We start from the raw sequence: 15,515 nt of genomic DNA, 5'->3' as shown, positions 1-15,515 counted from the left end.
ACATTTATATTCATTGATGGTAATTAATATTCACTTCATCTTTTTGCAATCCAATGAAATGAGGAAACATTTGAGAAATGTGAAGGTATTGAAGCTCAAGAAAATTAAATATCATACAGAGTTTCTGCCTTCTTAAAGTACACATATTCATGAATTATGTTAGTCACAATTAGTCCATGAATATGTGCAAAATAATAGACTATCAAACACTATTATCTACTGTTCCATTCTGAATTTATATTAATGTGAAAGCAATTAATTTGTATGCTTAAAATAGAAGTCTTTTCATAAATTGAAATGTTTTGGCTGCATTGTGTAATGTCATACATGAAAATGTTCATGTTTACAGATTTAGAGTTTCTTTCAATTTCATATGGCACATTGAGAGTATGGGAAGCCATGACAAGATTGTTATAGTGCAAGTGCATTTGAATGAATGTCATCTTGACATGGAGTTTCACCAAGAGACTTCATATTGTGTCCATTGGATACTTAATGATGGTACTGGTCTGATATTCCACTGTCATGGTGGTCATCTTGAAAATCTTGTTAATGCTACTCATCCTAAACAAGATGTTGTTGACTATTCCAGCAACATCAGTGCCATCTGAAAGAGTCTTTTCAACTGCTGGAGATGTTGTATCAGCACAAAGAGCCTCTCTGACTGGGGAGAATGTGGATATTTTGATTTTTTTGAAGAAGAATATGAAACTTTGAAAGTTGTGACGAGTAGTCTGACAGTCTTGTGCATATGTTATACAGAATGATCTAATTCAGTTCATTTATGCCTTTTACAGAGTCATCACAATTGCCAGACAGTTTTAGAACAATGAGTTTGTGACTTAAGAAGACTCATTCATTTTCTGGAAAACGCATTTATGTTGATGAGGATATCATTTTCAATTATCATGAACTTTTCTTTAATTCAATTATTGAATTCAAATACACATGACAATTTATGTGAAATTACATTTAACACTGCAGTTAGGTGCTTGCGCGTTATAGACTGATATAGCATATATCAGGTTCAACATTATTTGCAGTTAGGTGCTGTGTATTGTAGATTCATATAACAGATCTCAGGCTTAACGTTGTTTGCAGTTGGGTGCTTGTGTGATAAAGATGGATGTAGCAGATCTCAGGTTCAATACTGCAGTTAGGTGCTTGCAAGTTGTAAATTGATATAGCAGATCTCAGGTTTGACACTGCAGTTGGGTGCTTGTATGTGTTATAGATAGATATAACAGATCTCAGTTTTTACACTGCAGTTGGGTGTTTGTGTGATATAGATTGATATAACAGATCTCAGGTTTAACACTGCATAATTATTATTTCTGAATCCCAATAATTTTAAATTTATTTTGTATTTTTGTATTACATGTACTTTTTAGTGTGTTACTGTGTTGCAGTATGTTATTGCATGATGAATCAGAGACAAAACTTGTAATAGTCCTGTGCATCTGTTAGGCAGAATTATCTAATTCAGTTCATTTATGCCATTTACAGTCATCACAATTGTCAGCTAGTTTTAGAACACTGAGTTTGTGACTTAAGAAGATTTATTCATTTGCTGGAAGATGCATTTAAGTTGATGAGGATATCGTCTTCAGTTATTAGGAACTTTCTTTAATTCATCTATAGACTTCAATTACACACATGGCAATTTATGTGAAATTAATTAGTGTTTGCTGCAGTGAAGTTTATCATTTGTGTTTTCTAAGATAATCTTTCTTGAACTGAAGAAAGGAGGAAAGTATACAGCTTAGAAAAGGTTGCATAATTATGATTTCCTAATCCTAAGCATTTTAAATTTTTGTTGTATTTTTGTGTTACGTGTACTTTTTAATATATTATTTTGTTCCAGTATGTTGTTGCATGATGAATCAGACACAAAACTTGTAACATTTCATTTTTATTGAATGAAGGATAAAGAAACACATGAAAGATTTTGTTATATTTTATTTGGTTACACAGAACAACAATGTTAGTAGTCGTGACATTGTATCATGACTCAATTTTTTCTCTGTTATCATTATACATAACAGGTTAACAAGGTGACTCACTGCTGATACATTGCATATTTGACACTGTTTGAACTTGAAAATACCATTCAACATATACATTCACATGATTAATCAAATGTACTGTGATAATCCCATTTTCAGTTTGATACATGTATCGATATGTATCGTATCGTAGGTTGTGTATCGTGTATCATATCGATACGTGGCACACGCGTATCGTTTCACCCCTAGTAAGGATACATCAGTTCAGTAAGGATACAAATTCATGATTTGTGTATTAGAATAGAATTTCCTATTATAAAATCTATATTCATGGACATTAGTAGGTATTAAGGGTTTGATCAATGACGTCTACAATAAATTCATAGGTGTTACAGGTCTGATCAATGACATCTACAATAAATTAGTAGGTATTAAGGGTCTGATCAATGACATCTACAATAAATTAGCAGGTATTAAGGGTCTGATCAATGACATCTACAAATAAAAAGCCACCAAGAAAATCTGTGATTTCACAGTATCAGAAACATACATGGCTGACAGACAAACACAAGATTGATTATAATGAATGAATACAAATAAAAATATGCAGCAGATTATATGATCTATAAGAATTTAGTAGATTACCTCCATTCAACTGTCACGTAAATCGCTTCTGTCCCCAACCCAATATTAAAATCGCTTCTGCTGCCCACCAACCCATAGCCAGAAATTATGTAAAAAAAAATATGCTCCTGAGCAAAGTTCCAGAGTATTGGAAACTTTTTTTAAACAATTCCTTATTTGGTTTGGGAATTTTATACTGTTTGTCAAGTGCTTGAAGCCATTTATCAGTTAGGGAGATCAAGGCAGTCTCACATGAATGTGTCAGTCTAATTGATTAGGGTGTAACAGCAAGTGTTTGGTTAAATATGACATGAATGAGTCATGGACATATTTTTCAATCAATTTTGACAGGTTTGTTAGTATTGAGGTTGGCTGGTAGTTATTAGCATCATCCTTAGAACCAGATTTGTGAATAGGAGTTACTTTTGCAGTTTTCCATATTTTGGGGACAGATGAGGTTGCAATACTTAAACTGATTATGAATATTATGCTATCTACAATAGCAGAGGCAGAAGATTTAATGAGCCATGGACCAATCTGATTAAGTCCTGTAGATTCTTGGTATCAAGTTCACTGAGTCATTTTTTAACAAAGTTTTTTTGTCCTGGTGGAATAGAGAAACATACCTCCTTAGAGATTTTGCTGCTGCATAACTTTTTCAGTTCATTAAAGTTGTTTTCTATCACTGGTTCTTTTAACTTTGTGGTAATGTTGGTGAAAAAAATCATTGAAAACATTTGTAATGTCATTGTTATCAGTGACTATGGTGTCATTTACCAGAAGTGAGTGAATTTTATTTGTATGATCTTTGTGTGTTCCTCCAGTGAGTTCATTGAAGACTTTCCAAATGGAGTTTGTGTGGCTCTTTTTGTTTTCAAGCAATGATTGATAATAGGTTTTTTAGCTTTTTTAATCATACTTGTTATTTTATTTCTCCATACTTTATATTGTGCATGGTTTCCCATAGCCTTGAATTGGTCTCATGTTTTCACAGCATCTAGGATTTCAGCAGTAGGCCAATTAGGTTGGATTTCATTCTTTACTCAATGTATTTTCAGTGGTGCATGCTTAAAGACTACATCCATAAATAAGTCAGTCCACACCCTCAGAGCTTCATCTATGTCATCCAAATTTTGGATCATATTTCATGAAACTTTTTGTAGGTCATGGAGAAATTGTTCTTCAGTAAAAAAAATTGTATGATCTGTAAGTGATCATTTTGTGTGTGTATTTTTTATTTCTCTTGCATTTAACCTTTCTTGTCAAAAAAGTAGGATAGTGGTCACTAAGACCAACATTCGGTACATTAACACAAGCCACATTGTCTGGTAGGTTGGTATAAATGTGATCAATAAGAGTGCATGATTTTTCTGTTACCCTTGTGGGCTCATTTACCAGCTGGACTAGGCCCAACAATTCAATAAATTCCATCCAGTTGTTCCTTATTTGAGTATTGAAAAGGTTCTTATTTATATTGCCGAGTATATATGTTTCTTTCTCCTGTGCAAGAACATTTTCCATTTGTTTCAAAAAGTTGTCATATCAAATTGCTTTGGAGGAAGGTGGCCTGTAAATGAAATCAACTACGAATGATTGTGCATTATTTTGAGAAATTTCCACCCAGATACTCTCAGTTTCATGTGACTCCAAGTCAAGTTGCCTTTCTGCAGTTACATCTTCTCTTAATGTATACAAGACCTCCCCCCCCCCCCCGCTGTCTCTCTGTCCCAACGTAATGGTTTATTGTAGCCTTGACAGTGAAATAGATTATCATTGTGGTTAGCTTTTAATTTGCTTTCAGTGTGAGTGAGTCCTAAAACATGTATATTTTTTTCCTTAGAAGACAAAATTTACTTAATCTGGTCTATTTTTCCCACTATACATTGTACATTTAAGTGACCTATGTTAAAACCTTTTGTATCTAGTTTCATATCAATTATGTGTATCTCGTCATGCAATAGGGTACTCATTGAGATTGTCTCCATACTACTTTTATCATTCTGACATCCTATTTCCATATTTAAATGTTCATATATATTAGCATCTTCAAAGTCACAAACAGACCCTGAAAATCCATTAACTTTTGCATTTACAATAGTGTCCATTGAGTAGTTAGAGTCAAGAGTCACACTCTGTACATTTAGATTTGTTGTAAATGAAGCATTGGCATTCTCCTCTTTGTCAGCTTCCTAATATGTATAATACACTGATTGACAAAGTCTTGGTTTGTGCCCCAATTTATGGCATCTGAAGCACTCAGTCTGTTTGCCATGATGGCATACCTGTGTCATATGCCCAGTTTCTCCACTGTAGAGACAGTACTCTTCATTTTAGTGCCTGAAAATTGTGGAATACATGTTAATATTTCTCAGTAGTTAATATTGCTCATTAATAGTCTACCAAAGTGAATAAATGAAAACATGCACATTAAATTTCATTTACACTAACTTAATAATGTCATAAATCCACATTATAAATTATGGCAGTAGGTATTAGCATATTTAACACCAGTTTTTAGACCAAGTTCATTGAATATTGAGTGGAGCTGTGTTACAACCAGCCATACATGGCAGCCATCTTGTTTATCTTCAATAAAAAGACTACTTATGATATCTTGTGGATCTAAATGAAAAAACTGGTGGTCTGAAATCAGATATTACCACCATGATGGTCATCTTGAAAATCTTGTTATCACTAAATGGATGGTTACATCAACATGGAGTTTTCACCAAAAGACCTCTTACAATGTGTAATTGGTCCTGAATGAACACTGATCTTATGTCAAATATTACCGCCACAGTGGCCATCTTGAAAAATCTTATTGTTCAGGTATATCAGAGATGGATTCAACAGTTGAAAACAAAATTCTCTTGGATTGCTTGACATTTGTTGGAACAACAGAGCATCAGTTTGTTAATGAGACTCTTGTTATTATTATTGCAAAATAGTTCATGAATACAATCATCAACACAGCTTGTGATGCACTAATTTATTCATTTAAAGAAAAGAGCTTGTATGTTAGCTCATAATGTTGACCTGTTTCATGTGATTGGATTTGTGTGTGTGTGATTTGGATTTGTGTGTGTGTGATTTGGATTTTTAACATAGCTTTAAAAAAAATTCAGTCATATCGCTATGATGTCTGCAGACATGTAGCATCATGTCCCACACAGTCACATTATCCTGACAACAGGTCAAACACTAACCTCATGATGCTGAGTGCCAGTATATTATGAATATGAATTATTTGAGTATTTATGGTTTGTAGTTGCTGTTACAAATTTTAATCTATAAAAGACATAACATTTTTTTATACATTGACTCATTATGTTAATTTTATAATTGCACCTTTTGTTGCAGACAACACTGGATGGGTCATTTTGGTGGGACTTTTTCTGGTGCCTGTTTACTCCATGCACAATTTTTAAAGTGAAGTAAGAATTACCAATACTCTATTCTGGAATAACCGTCATGTATTTGAAGATGTAAGGATATAAAGACTGTTTTGATTTTGGTATTACATTAAGTCATACCAGTAATGAATGTGCTGTTTACTTTGTCAAGAATTTTACTTAACCATGTTTACAAGAACAGAAACGTTATCAACTTGCTATAGTTAAACTGTCATTGCAAAAGATTATAAGGTCATTTGTTTCGTATTTTGTTTCTGACAGGTACTCATTTTTGAAAATGAGACTTACAAAGTATAGCCAGTTTATAATGACTTAAAAGTAAAGTCATTTTATAATGACTTACACAGTAAAGCCACTTTACAATGACTTACAGTGTAAAGCCCGTTTATAATAAACTAATTTTAAATATCCCGGATGAAGGTGCTGAATGAGAAAATGTGTCTGGTTTGATTTTGAATATGGATGATTTGACATATTCGGTTAGGAATGTGAAAATTTAACATCTGTGGGTTAAATTTCATAAGAAACTTAATGTTTTACCCACCCCCTACAATATCCAGACGTTGATACCTCATTCCCTTTTATTTTTGCCTGTGTGGGCAGGTGATTGACCAATTGCTTATTTCAGACCTTTATGATTGCTTTGCTTTGTATTCACAAATTGACACTATAAATAATGAATTGTGGGTAAAACTGGTGCAGTGTTATCCTTACTAGTTCAACCACTATAGCAATGAAATCTTACTAAAGGAGAACCTAAAACCAGCCATACCATGTAGAAACTTACCCACAATGACTTGCAAAAATGGATGATTTTACAGGGAATTTCCTATGTCTACAATTATTAGCATGCACACACCCATCAGTTCTGTATCTGGCTGATGAGTTTTATTGGGAAATGTGCATGGGTGCCAGGTATTCAGATTTTGGCAAAATCTTTGTAAATTTTAATCTCAGATTACACCAACAGCATTGCTTTTATCAGATTTAGATTTTCAGGTCAGATACAGTCTTATGTGGAGCGCAAAGTAACTTGATCATTGGTATATCTAGGTCACAGAAATGCTTGTAATGTCCAATTGCAAATTTTTCTGTAAATGCATACCTAAGTGTTTGTGTAGTAAAAGCAGTTGAATGTTGACTGATTAGAAATCACATCAGCTTAACAGATTTACCTGAGAAAATTCAGGAAAGATGATTGAAAATGGTTGATGAGGATTATACCTTGAATAAAAAAAAACCATATGCTACATGCATTCTAAATGGAATACACAAAGCATCAACATTGGACAAATAAATATGCCTTTTGCAGTCTTTTGTTGATGTACTTCATTATTACCTTTGTAATAGATGACTGTAGGAAGCACATTTCTGTCAAACGCAGCTTAAACCAACAATGCTTCAAATAGATAAACATTTTAAGTATTTTTATTTTATATTCAGATTTCAATTTTTAAAGTTGACATTTCTGTTGACATTATTATGTTTGTATCTCACAATGCTTCAAATAGATAAACATTTTAAGTATTTTTATTTTATATTCAGATTTCAGTTTTTAAAATTGACATTTCTGTTGACATTATTATGTTTGTATCTCTGAATGTTTGGGTTTGTCCAAAACAAGTGCTGTTTCCCTGGTTTTGTAATTGCCATAGTGGGTGGAACAATGCTGTTTCCCTGGCATTGTAATTGCCATAGTGGGTGGAACAATGCTGTTTCAACCAACCATCAAGATTAATTGGCATTGTTAGTTGTGGGTATTGTAGGTACAACACATCTTAGATCTATATAATCATGAATGGAATGATAAAGCGCTTAGACCATAGGTATACCTAGAGTCCTTTTTTCTGTAGATTTCTCACCCTTGAAGAACCCACAGAAGGTGAGGACAGTGAAGCTTATGCCCATAGGGTCCAGACATCTATAGCTAAAAGTATAAATACCAAGGCCACTCAATATACATTTACTGACAAGGCAGAGTACAAGAAGAAACTGCAGTTAGCCTCGCTCAACCAAACCACTACATCTTCTGCACCCTCGGGTCCGAATCATGGTTTGTATTATTTAATGATATTGTATTTTATTATTTTTGTATTGACAGATTTGTACACTTCCAGTCCTAAGATGTTTTTTTTTCAGTGTTTAAATTTAGCACTTAAGTCCTTCAGGTTGTTATGTTATTGCCCAACCTTTTCTGAACTTTTTGCAATGTTTTTTCACATAGAATATTTTTTTGGATACAGAAAGATAATCCAAAGGGTCAAGGGTCAAGATTTTGTCAGATTCCATCTGTATGTATTGAATATATTGTTATTCACATTTACATTAGGAATAGAACATCTAATACATCCTGAATCCATTAATAGTATTAACTGAAAGAAATTTTCTCAGATCCCATTACAATTACCTTCCCTGTGACCTTCAGGTGGCTACCTGTATGCAAGATTTTTATCAGTTGAAGCTTTTTGTTAGTAATGCCATATCTGTCCCTTCCCAAAATTTTGTTTTCTTTGGAAATATTAGCCATCTGCTTACAAAATTGTGTTCCTGTCACAGTTGTGAAATTAATATTTGCCTATGCCATTTCTTTGCTCTTTTTTTTGTGTGTCAGGTTTCTGCTTGAATTTTCGTTTGTTATTTTATTTTACTTCTTACTGATTTTAAATTGCTGTAGTTGCTATTTTGTCAGTTTTTGTAACTTATGCTTTCTTTTTTTGTTATTTGTAAGTAGCAGTTAAGTGCAAAAAATGTAAGAATTTCATAGTGTCAGATGTGTCAACCATTCAAATTTATGTAATTTCTCATGGATATGTAACAATACCAACATGCCACCATTGATGATTCTACCTGTTTTGGAATGATATATGCCAGTGTGGAAGGTTTATCAGGCACATATAACCCAACAAAATTACAATGGTGATAACCTTGATCAGATGCAGAACTCAGATCCTGGCATGGAAAGAACTGAGTTCACTCTTTTGGTGGCAGTTGAAGAGATTCATAAAATATTTTGTCCTTCAGAATGACCTCCTACTACAGTCACATGGTCAGGCATCCATAGATGAGGAAGAGGAAGCTGACCATCCCTCTGTACATCACTAATGCATTTCCTTTAGATTAGGGTGATTGTCACCCATTTGTCAAAAAATACAGGACTCTGGTAATTCCAAGGCCTTTTTAACAGAAATCTAGCTCCTAGCATCATTTGCTGTTTGCTGTTATAAGACACATTGGGAGTTTTATCATGTGGAAGTCCAAACCTAGATAACGAAAGCCAAAATGTCTATCCAACTTTTTTACAATGTGATTTTCACAGTGTTTCAAATTTTTTTTTAATCTATTTAGGAATATAGCAGCAACTTCTTCCTTGCTGGACTTGGTCTCACTAAACTTAGACTTGTTGACAATGCATGTAACAAACATGTGGGAGTCTGCATGTCACATTCCCATAGTTATTGATAGGGCAGGTCACCATACTATGGCAAATGCCCTGACCACTTTGACATAATGCAAAATGCCTTCAGAATTTCAACAGAACTCAAACCTCACCATTCTGTGACTTTATTATGTCTAGTTGCTCCTAAATGGTTCCACTCAGGCATCCAGTATGGTTGCCACAGCAGTCATCATGAAATTCTTTTCATCACTACTTCACTTAAATGGAGGATCAAATCAGTATGGGGATTTTACTTCACTAAAATGGAGGATCAAATCAGTATGGGTTTGTTACTTGACTAAAATGGAGGGTCAAATCAGTATGGGTTTTTTACTTCACTAAAATGGAGGGTCAAATCAGTATGGGTTTTTTACTTCACTTAAATGGAGGGTCAAATCAGCATGGGGGTTTTACTTAAAGACTATTTTTATGATGTTTAGTTGGCTCTAAATAAAAATAGCATGGTTGTGACATCCAGTATGGCCACCACAGCAGCCATATTGACAATCTTTTTGTTATCACTCCACCTGAACATAAAGTCACATCAGCGTGGGATTGTCACAGAAGACATCTTATGATCTCTAGTTTGTCTTCAATAAAAATTGTGCCAATCTGATATCCAATATGACCACCGGAGTAGTACTCTTGAAAATCTTATTGCTACACCTCCTAGATAGAAAACCATATCAGCATTGGGTTATCTACATATGAGTAATTGTGTGATCTGTTTGGTCCTACATACATCAGATACGGTTGTCGTAATGAATATATTGAAGATTGTAGCACCAGTTCTCCTGAATGGATGGTCTTATCAAACCTGGGTTTTCACCAGTTTTCTTATGGCTAGTTTGTCCTAAATGAATATGGCTACCACTGTGGCTAATTTGAAAATCTTAATGCTCCAGAATATCTGAGATGGTTCCAACACTTACAAAGAATAAATGGTCTTATGATGAATTTCTGGAATTCTTTTGGGAGAGTAGAGTGTCAGTCCATTCCAGTGACTCTTGTTTGTAAAGACAGAATGGCCTTATTGGGACAAATGTCTCCATTGTGCCAAGGAGGTTGTTAGAGGAGTTGATTTGAAGTTACACTGTTTATATCTTGATAACAATATTTATTACAGAACATATTGTGTTTTATGAATTTAATGTTCCACAGACTAATAATTAAATTTTATTTTTGTTTCATGAACCTATATCATAGAAATTTGCATCAATGTTTTGGTTGAAGTGATTTTATTTGTATATTTTCCTAAATACCTTGGTAGAATTTTTTTCTTTTCTTCTTGATTGGCATCAAAATATGAACCCAAGGCAATTCATTCAGTAACATACTCACTAGATCTTTTAACCTTGAGGTCAAGGTTGGAGAAAATTTTTGTGAATTTTGTTTACTTTTTATTTTCTAATATCTCCTAAACACTGATGGATTTTCTTCACACTTGAAATAAATTATTATGAAGCTTTTTATCTTGGGGTCAAGGTCACATGTTTTACAACAACCATTTGATTGTAGGGTTGGTATGCAGGCTCTGTCCTTCTTGTTGCTCATACATTTCATCTTAAATGAGCATTCATGTAAATCCTATATGTTAAAAAAAAAATCATTTCCTCCAGTAGAACTTGGTTACTTTTGTCTGTCACTAGATGGGATTTGCAGAATGGTTCACTTTTTCATAACAGTCTGCATGTCACTAAAACATATGAATCTAGAATAGGAATCAAAAAGGTCAGAGTAAAATTATATATGCCATCTGAAGGAATACTATTAGAGCAAGTTCACTACTTGTGAAAAATTTGTTTTAACCAATTTTACAGCAGGGGGAGCTTTACGTCCACAAAAGGAAGATGAAAATCCCCCCTCTTCTGGAACCTCAGAGGAGGATTTATTGCTCAGTCTCAGTGAAGAGATGAGGATGATGGTTCTTCAGGTCAAAGATGTTCTTCCACATGTGTCTGTCTCTGTTATCGTTAGGACTATAGGTGAGTATGGTCATGCTTATCTCACACCCAAAAGATTTTAAATTTGGCCAGTCTCATACATGTACATGTAGATTGAATATTAACATCTAATTTAAATACGGTTTGATATTTGAAGATTAGAGGTATAAGAAACATGCATGCAGTTTATAGGGAAGCTAGGATGTTTTACCCATGGAAATTTAATCCTAATGTAAGAGGTGGCAAAAAATACCATTGTAGGGTATTCATTACCACTCATTCTTGACACAATTTGGTCTCATAAATATATACATTTAAACTTGCAGACCTCTTCATATAAATGACACACACTCACACAGCAATATAAATACCTTATTTTCGTATTGGACACAGCGATATTGAGGATGTCTGTTTGTGCTAGACACTTCCATATAAAGGCACATACTGATACAAGACATACAAAGACACCTCCATATAATGGTACATACTGATACAAGACATACATAGACACCTCCATATAAAGATACATACTGATACAAGACATACAAAGACACCTCCATATAAAGGCACATACTGATACAAGACATACAGAGACACCTCCATATAAAGGCACATACTGATACAAGACATACAAAGACACCTCCATATAAAGGCACATACTGATACAAGACATACAAAGACACCTCCATATAAAGATACATACTGATACAAGACATACTAAGACACCTACATATAAAGGCATATACTGATACAAGACATACAAAGACACCTTCAAATAAATTCATATACTGATACAAGACTTACAAAGACACCTCCATATAAAGGCACAACTGATACAACACATACATACATACCTTCATATAAAAGCACATACTGATACAAGACATACAAAGACACCTGCTCATACAAGACTCCCCATATAAAGGATATATGCTTATACATGCACTAATTTTTAAATGCCTATATAATACTCATCCATATAAAGGCACCGTTAGATAGATACATGTATGTTGATACCATACTACTGCTAATAATACTACATATGAAACAATAATGATACTACTACTAATAATAATGCTTATGCCATTCAGTTCATAGTATATGCATTTGTCATGAACAAAGTTTGAAAGCTGAACTTACCTTCAGAGATCATCTTTCTATAAAGGCACTTTTGCTTTTCCCATGGGTGGCTGCTGTAGGCAAGTTTTACTGTACCATGTTAGTAAGTGAATTTTTTCAGTGTGACAAGTTTTCTGCATGACTGATTTAAAGCTGCCTTTAAATCATGAAATTATTTCTCATCATCTTGTGTACTTTGTATTGACTTTATAAATTTCCACAAGTACTACTGCAATTAATAAAATTTTATAAATATGTTTCTTTATGCTATTTGAAAAGAGAGATAAGTTGTTAACAGATACATTTTTGTCCAGCCGTTCACACAGTTCATAGTGCTGTGATATGCTTATGTAACAAAATACATATTGATGATTCATAATGTAATGAACATGTCATTTTAAGCTGTGCAGCAAGATTTTAAGTAGGTGTTATACAGTGCAACCCAGCTCTAACACGGTAGTTGGGGTCCATAGAATGAGACCTTGTTATAGACTGAACTGTGTTATAACCAAGTCAGTTGGGTGAAAAAATGATGCATTTACCTAAAATATGGTGGGGTGGGTGGGTAAAAAAGCAGGAGCAAAATTACGTGCTTTTGCATAAATGAAGACAAACTAGTCTGAAAAAAATGCTTGTATATTGACAAATTACATTTGTGTAGTACAGTCCATAATCCATTGAGTACTGTACTTGTTTATAATAAATCCATGCATTCAAGTATAGATCACATATTATAAATTTCATGTATGACTAAAACCCCTTTTGAAAACACAAATAATACATATTTGTTTTTAAAAAAAGGTTGGTCTCGTTTTGATCTATATCCAATTGTCACTTAACAATTCACTACAATTGTCGTAAGTAGCACATGGCTATAGCTGTTTGCATGTTACATGTACATGTACTTAAATTGGCCTAGATTTTGGTCAGATGGAGACAGTATCATCTTGCCAATGCTACCCAGGTCATGAGGCTATTGATAGGTAGTGAAAACAAACAAAATAAAAAGTTTAACAAACATCTTTGCGAGATACCCCATCTTCATTAAACTTAATGGCCATATATCTGTGGTTTGAAAATATTGAAAATTTATTTACATTTTATGTTGCCATTGGTAGCAACCATAAGCATAATTTTTTCCCTCCAAAAATGAAATTTTATTGGCACAATAAATGTGTTCCATTCACTTTGGAAAATGCAAAAATCTATCAGATTCCACTGCTTTTGTTTAAGTTTGGAGCTGACTTACTTTAATGAAAGATTATTTGTTTTTATTGAAGATTGTAATCGGCTTCTTTTAATGAAGGGTGTGTTTTATTAAAGTTACTGCTAAAGGACACCTATGGAGGACCAAACAGATGTCAGTTTCTTATTGCGGGGGCAACATCAAATAATTGTAGAACATTTATTGAGACTGAATTTCCTTTTTCTTCATTTGCTAAGTATTTATACAGAACAATCAGTGCTTCAGAGGTGATCAGTTTCCTTTGAAGTTTCAGCAAAGCTATTTTTTGGGTGCATTTTAAATACGAAAGAAATTAGCCATTGTTTGGTTGATTGTAGCAGTTACTTTTCCTGCCTTCAAAAATTGGTCGATTGTAGCTAGTCTTGGTAGCATAAGGAGACCAAAGAGTAGATCTCGGGAGTTGGGGGTTTTTTTCTTCTTTTTTTTCTGGTGGTGGAGTTATGCTGCCTTCCATGTAGGTGTGAGAAATGTTATTTTAAAAAAGGGCCAACATGCGATAAATAAACAGGTGTTCTGTTCTGTTCTGACAAGGATTACCCCAGAAAATATGAGTGTTCTGAAGGATTTAATTCTATCATGGAAAAGAAGAGAAATTTTGCTTACCATCCACATACAGAAGTCAGTCAAAATTTATTAATTACTAGTGAGCAGTCTATAATCTGACACTGTTTCGTCCGAAAGATCCATTATGAGATAGTAACTCATCCCATTGATTTCCGCTACCAGAAATATCTCACAGCATACTGTACTCAGGCCAGATGTCAGAGTAAGCAGATTATGATTTAACATGGTTTGTCAATATCAACAAAGAATTAGTTTATCTAACAGTAGATAAATTTCAGTGCATTTTATATCAAGTTTGTGGCTTCCTTTCATGATACCTCTGAATTTCTTCACTCCAAACCCAAGGTTATACATGTATATACAAGTTTAAACAGTCAATAATTTTGGTTTAAAATATTTGCCAGATGTTATAATTTGTTGCCAGTAAGGAACATAAATCGCAGTTTGCGACATTGGCAAAGCACAGCGTGATCTCTGAATAAACTTTTTACGTTATTTTGCCTACTTTTAAGAAGAAAAACTTTTTGTGTATGGGATAAATACATGTATGTGACATTGCAGGAGCCATGCCACAATCATTTTATATTAGAATTCACAAACGATCTCTTCCCCAAAAATGATAATAAACTTATTACACGTTACTTTTCTTACTTTTGAAGAAAGAATTTTTTTTTAGTGTATGAGAAAAGTACACATATGTGAAATTTTGGTAGCCTTGCCACAACCATGTTATATCCAAATTCGTGTTATAATGGAGCATGCTATAGTGGGGTTACATTGTATTAAGAACGACTGCAAAGTTTTTCATGAGACATGAGTAAGCTTTCAGATGCCTTTCTCACCTTTGCTCTTAATTAGAGGTTAATTAACAAATACAATTAACAAAGACAATATTGGAACCGTTTTTGGTCCATTCGTCTGAGATAAATCAATGTTAAATTTTTAAAACAGATAAATTGATACAAATTTATTCCCCAGTATTTTAATTTTTTTTATTTTGAATAATGGATGTTGGTATACCAAGTCATTCCTATATCTAAGTATACATAAATATACATGTACATGCTCATGCATAACTTCTATAATTTGTTATGAACTTGAAACTTTTAAGAATTTTGATGTAGGATCTTCAAACTATCTGTTCATTTCAGTTATAACATCTTC

General features: G+C 33.5%; 1 protein-coding gene across 2 annotated transcripts in view; it reads left to right on the top strand.

Moving 5' to 3' along the window:
• LOC149795521 (lipid droplet-regulating VLDL assembly factor AUP1-like) overlaps window positions 1–15,515 on the top strand; it is a 54,575-nt gene that overhangs the window by 28,918 nt on the left and 10,142 nt on the right. For both annotated transcript variants that reach the window (XM_089965321.1, XM_089965320.1), the window contains exons 8-10: window positions 5,991–6,064; window positions 7,897–8,096; window positions 11,300–11,464. In XM_089965321.1, coding sequence (XP_089821447.1) covers window positions 5,991–6,064; window positions 7,897–8,096; window positions 11,300–11,464 — 439 coding nt within the window. The remainder of the gene's footprint in view (window positions 1–5,990; window positions 6,065–7,896; window positions 8,097–11,299; window positions 11,465–15,515) is intronic.

This window comes from Sinohyriopsis cumingii, chromosome 7, assembly GCF_028554795.1.
Source record: "Sinohyriopsis cumingii isolate HCF-2022 chromosome 7, ASM2855479v2, whole genome shotgun sequence".
In the NCBI taxonomy this organism is placed as follows: Eukaryota; Metazoa; Mollusca; class Bivalvia; order Unionida; family Unionidae; genus Sinohyriopsis; species Sinohyriopsis cumingii.
Note: the sequence above shows the minus strand (reverse complement) of the source record. Positions and strands in the feature narration are given on the sequence as shown.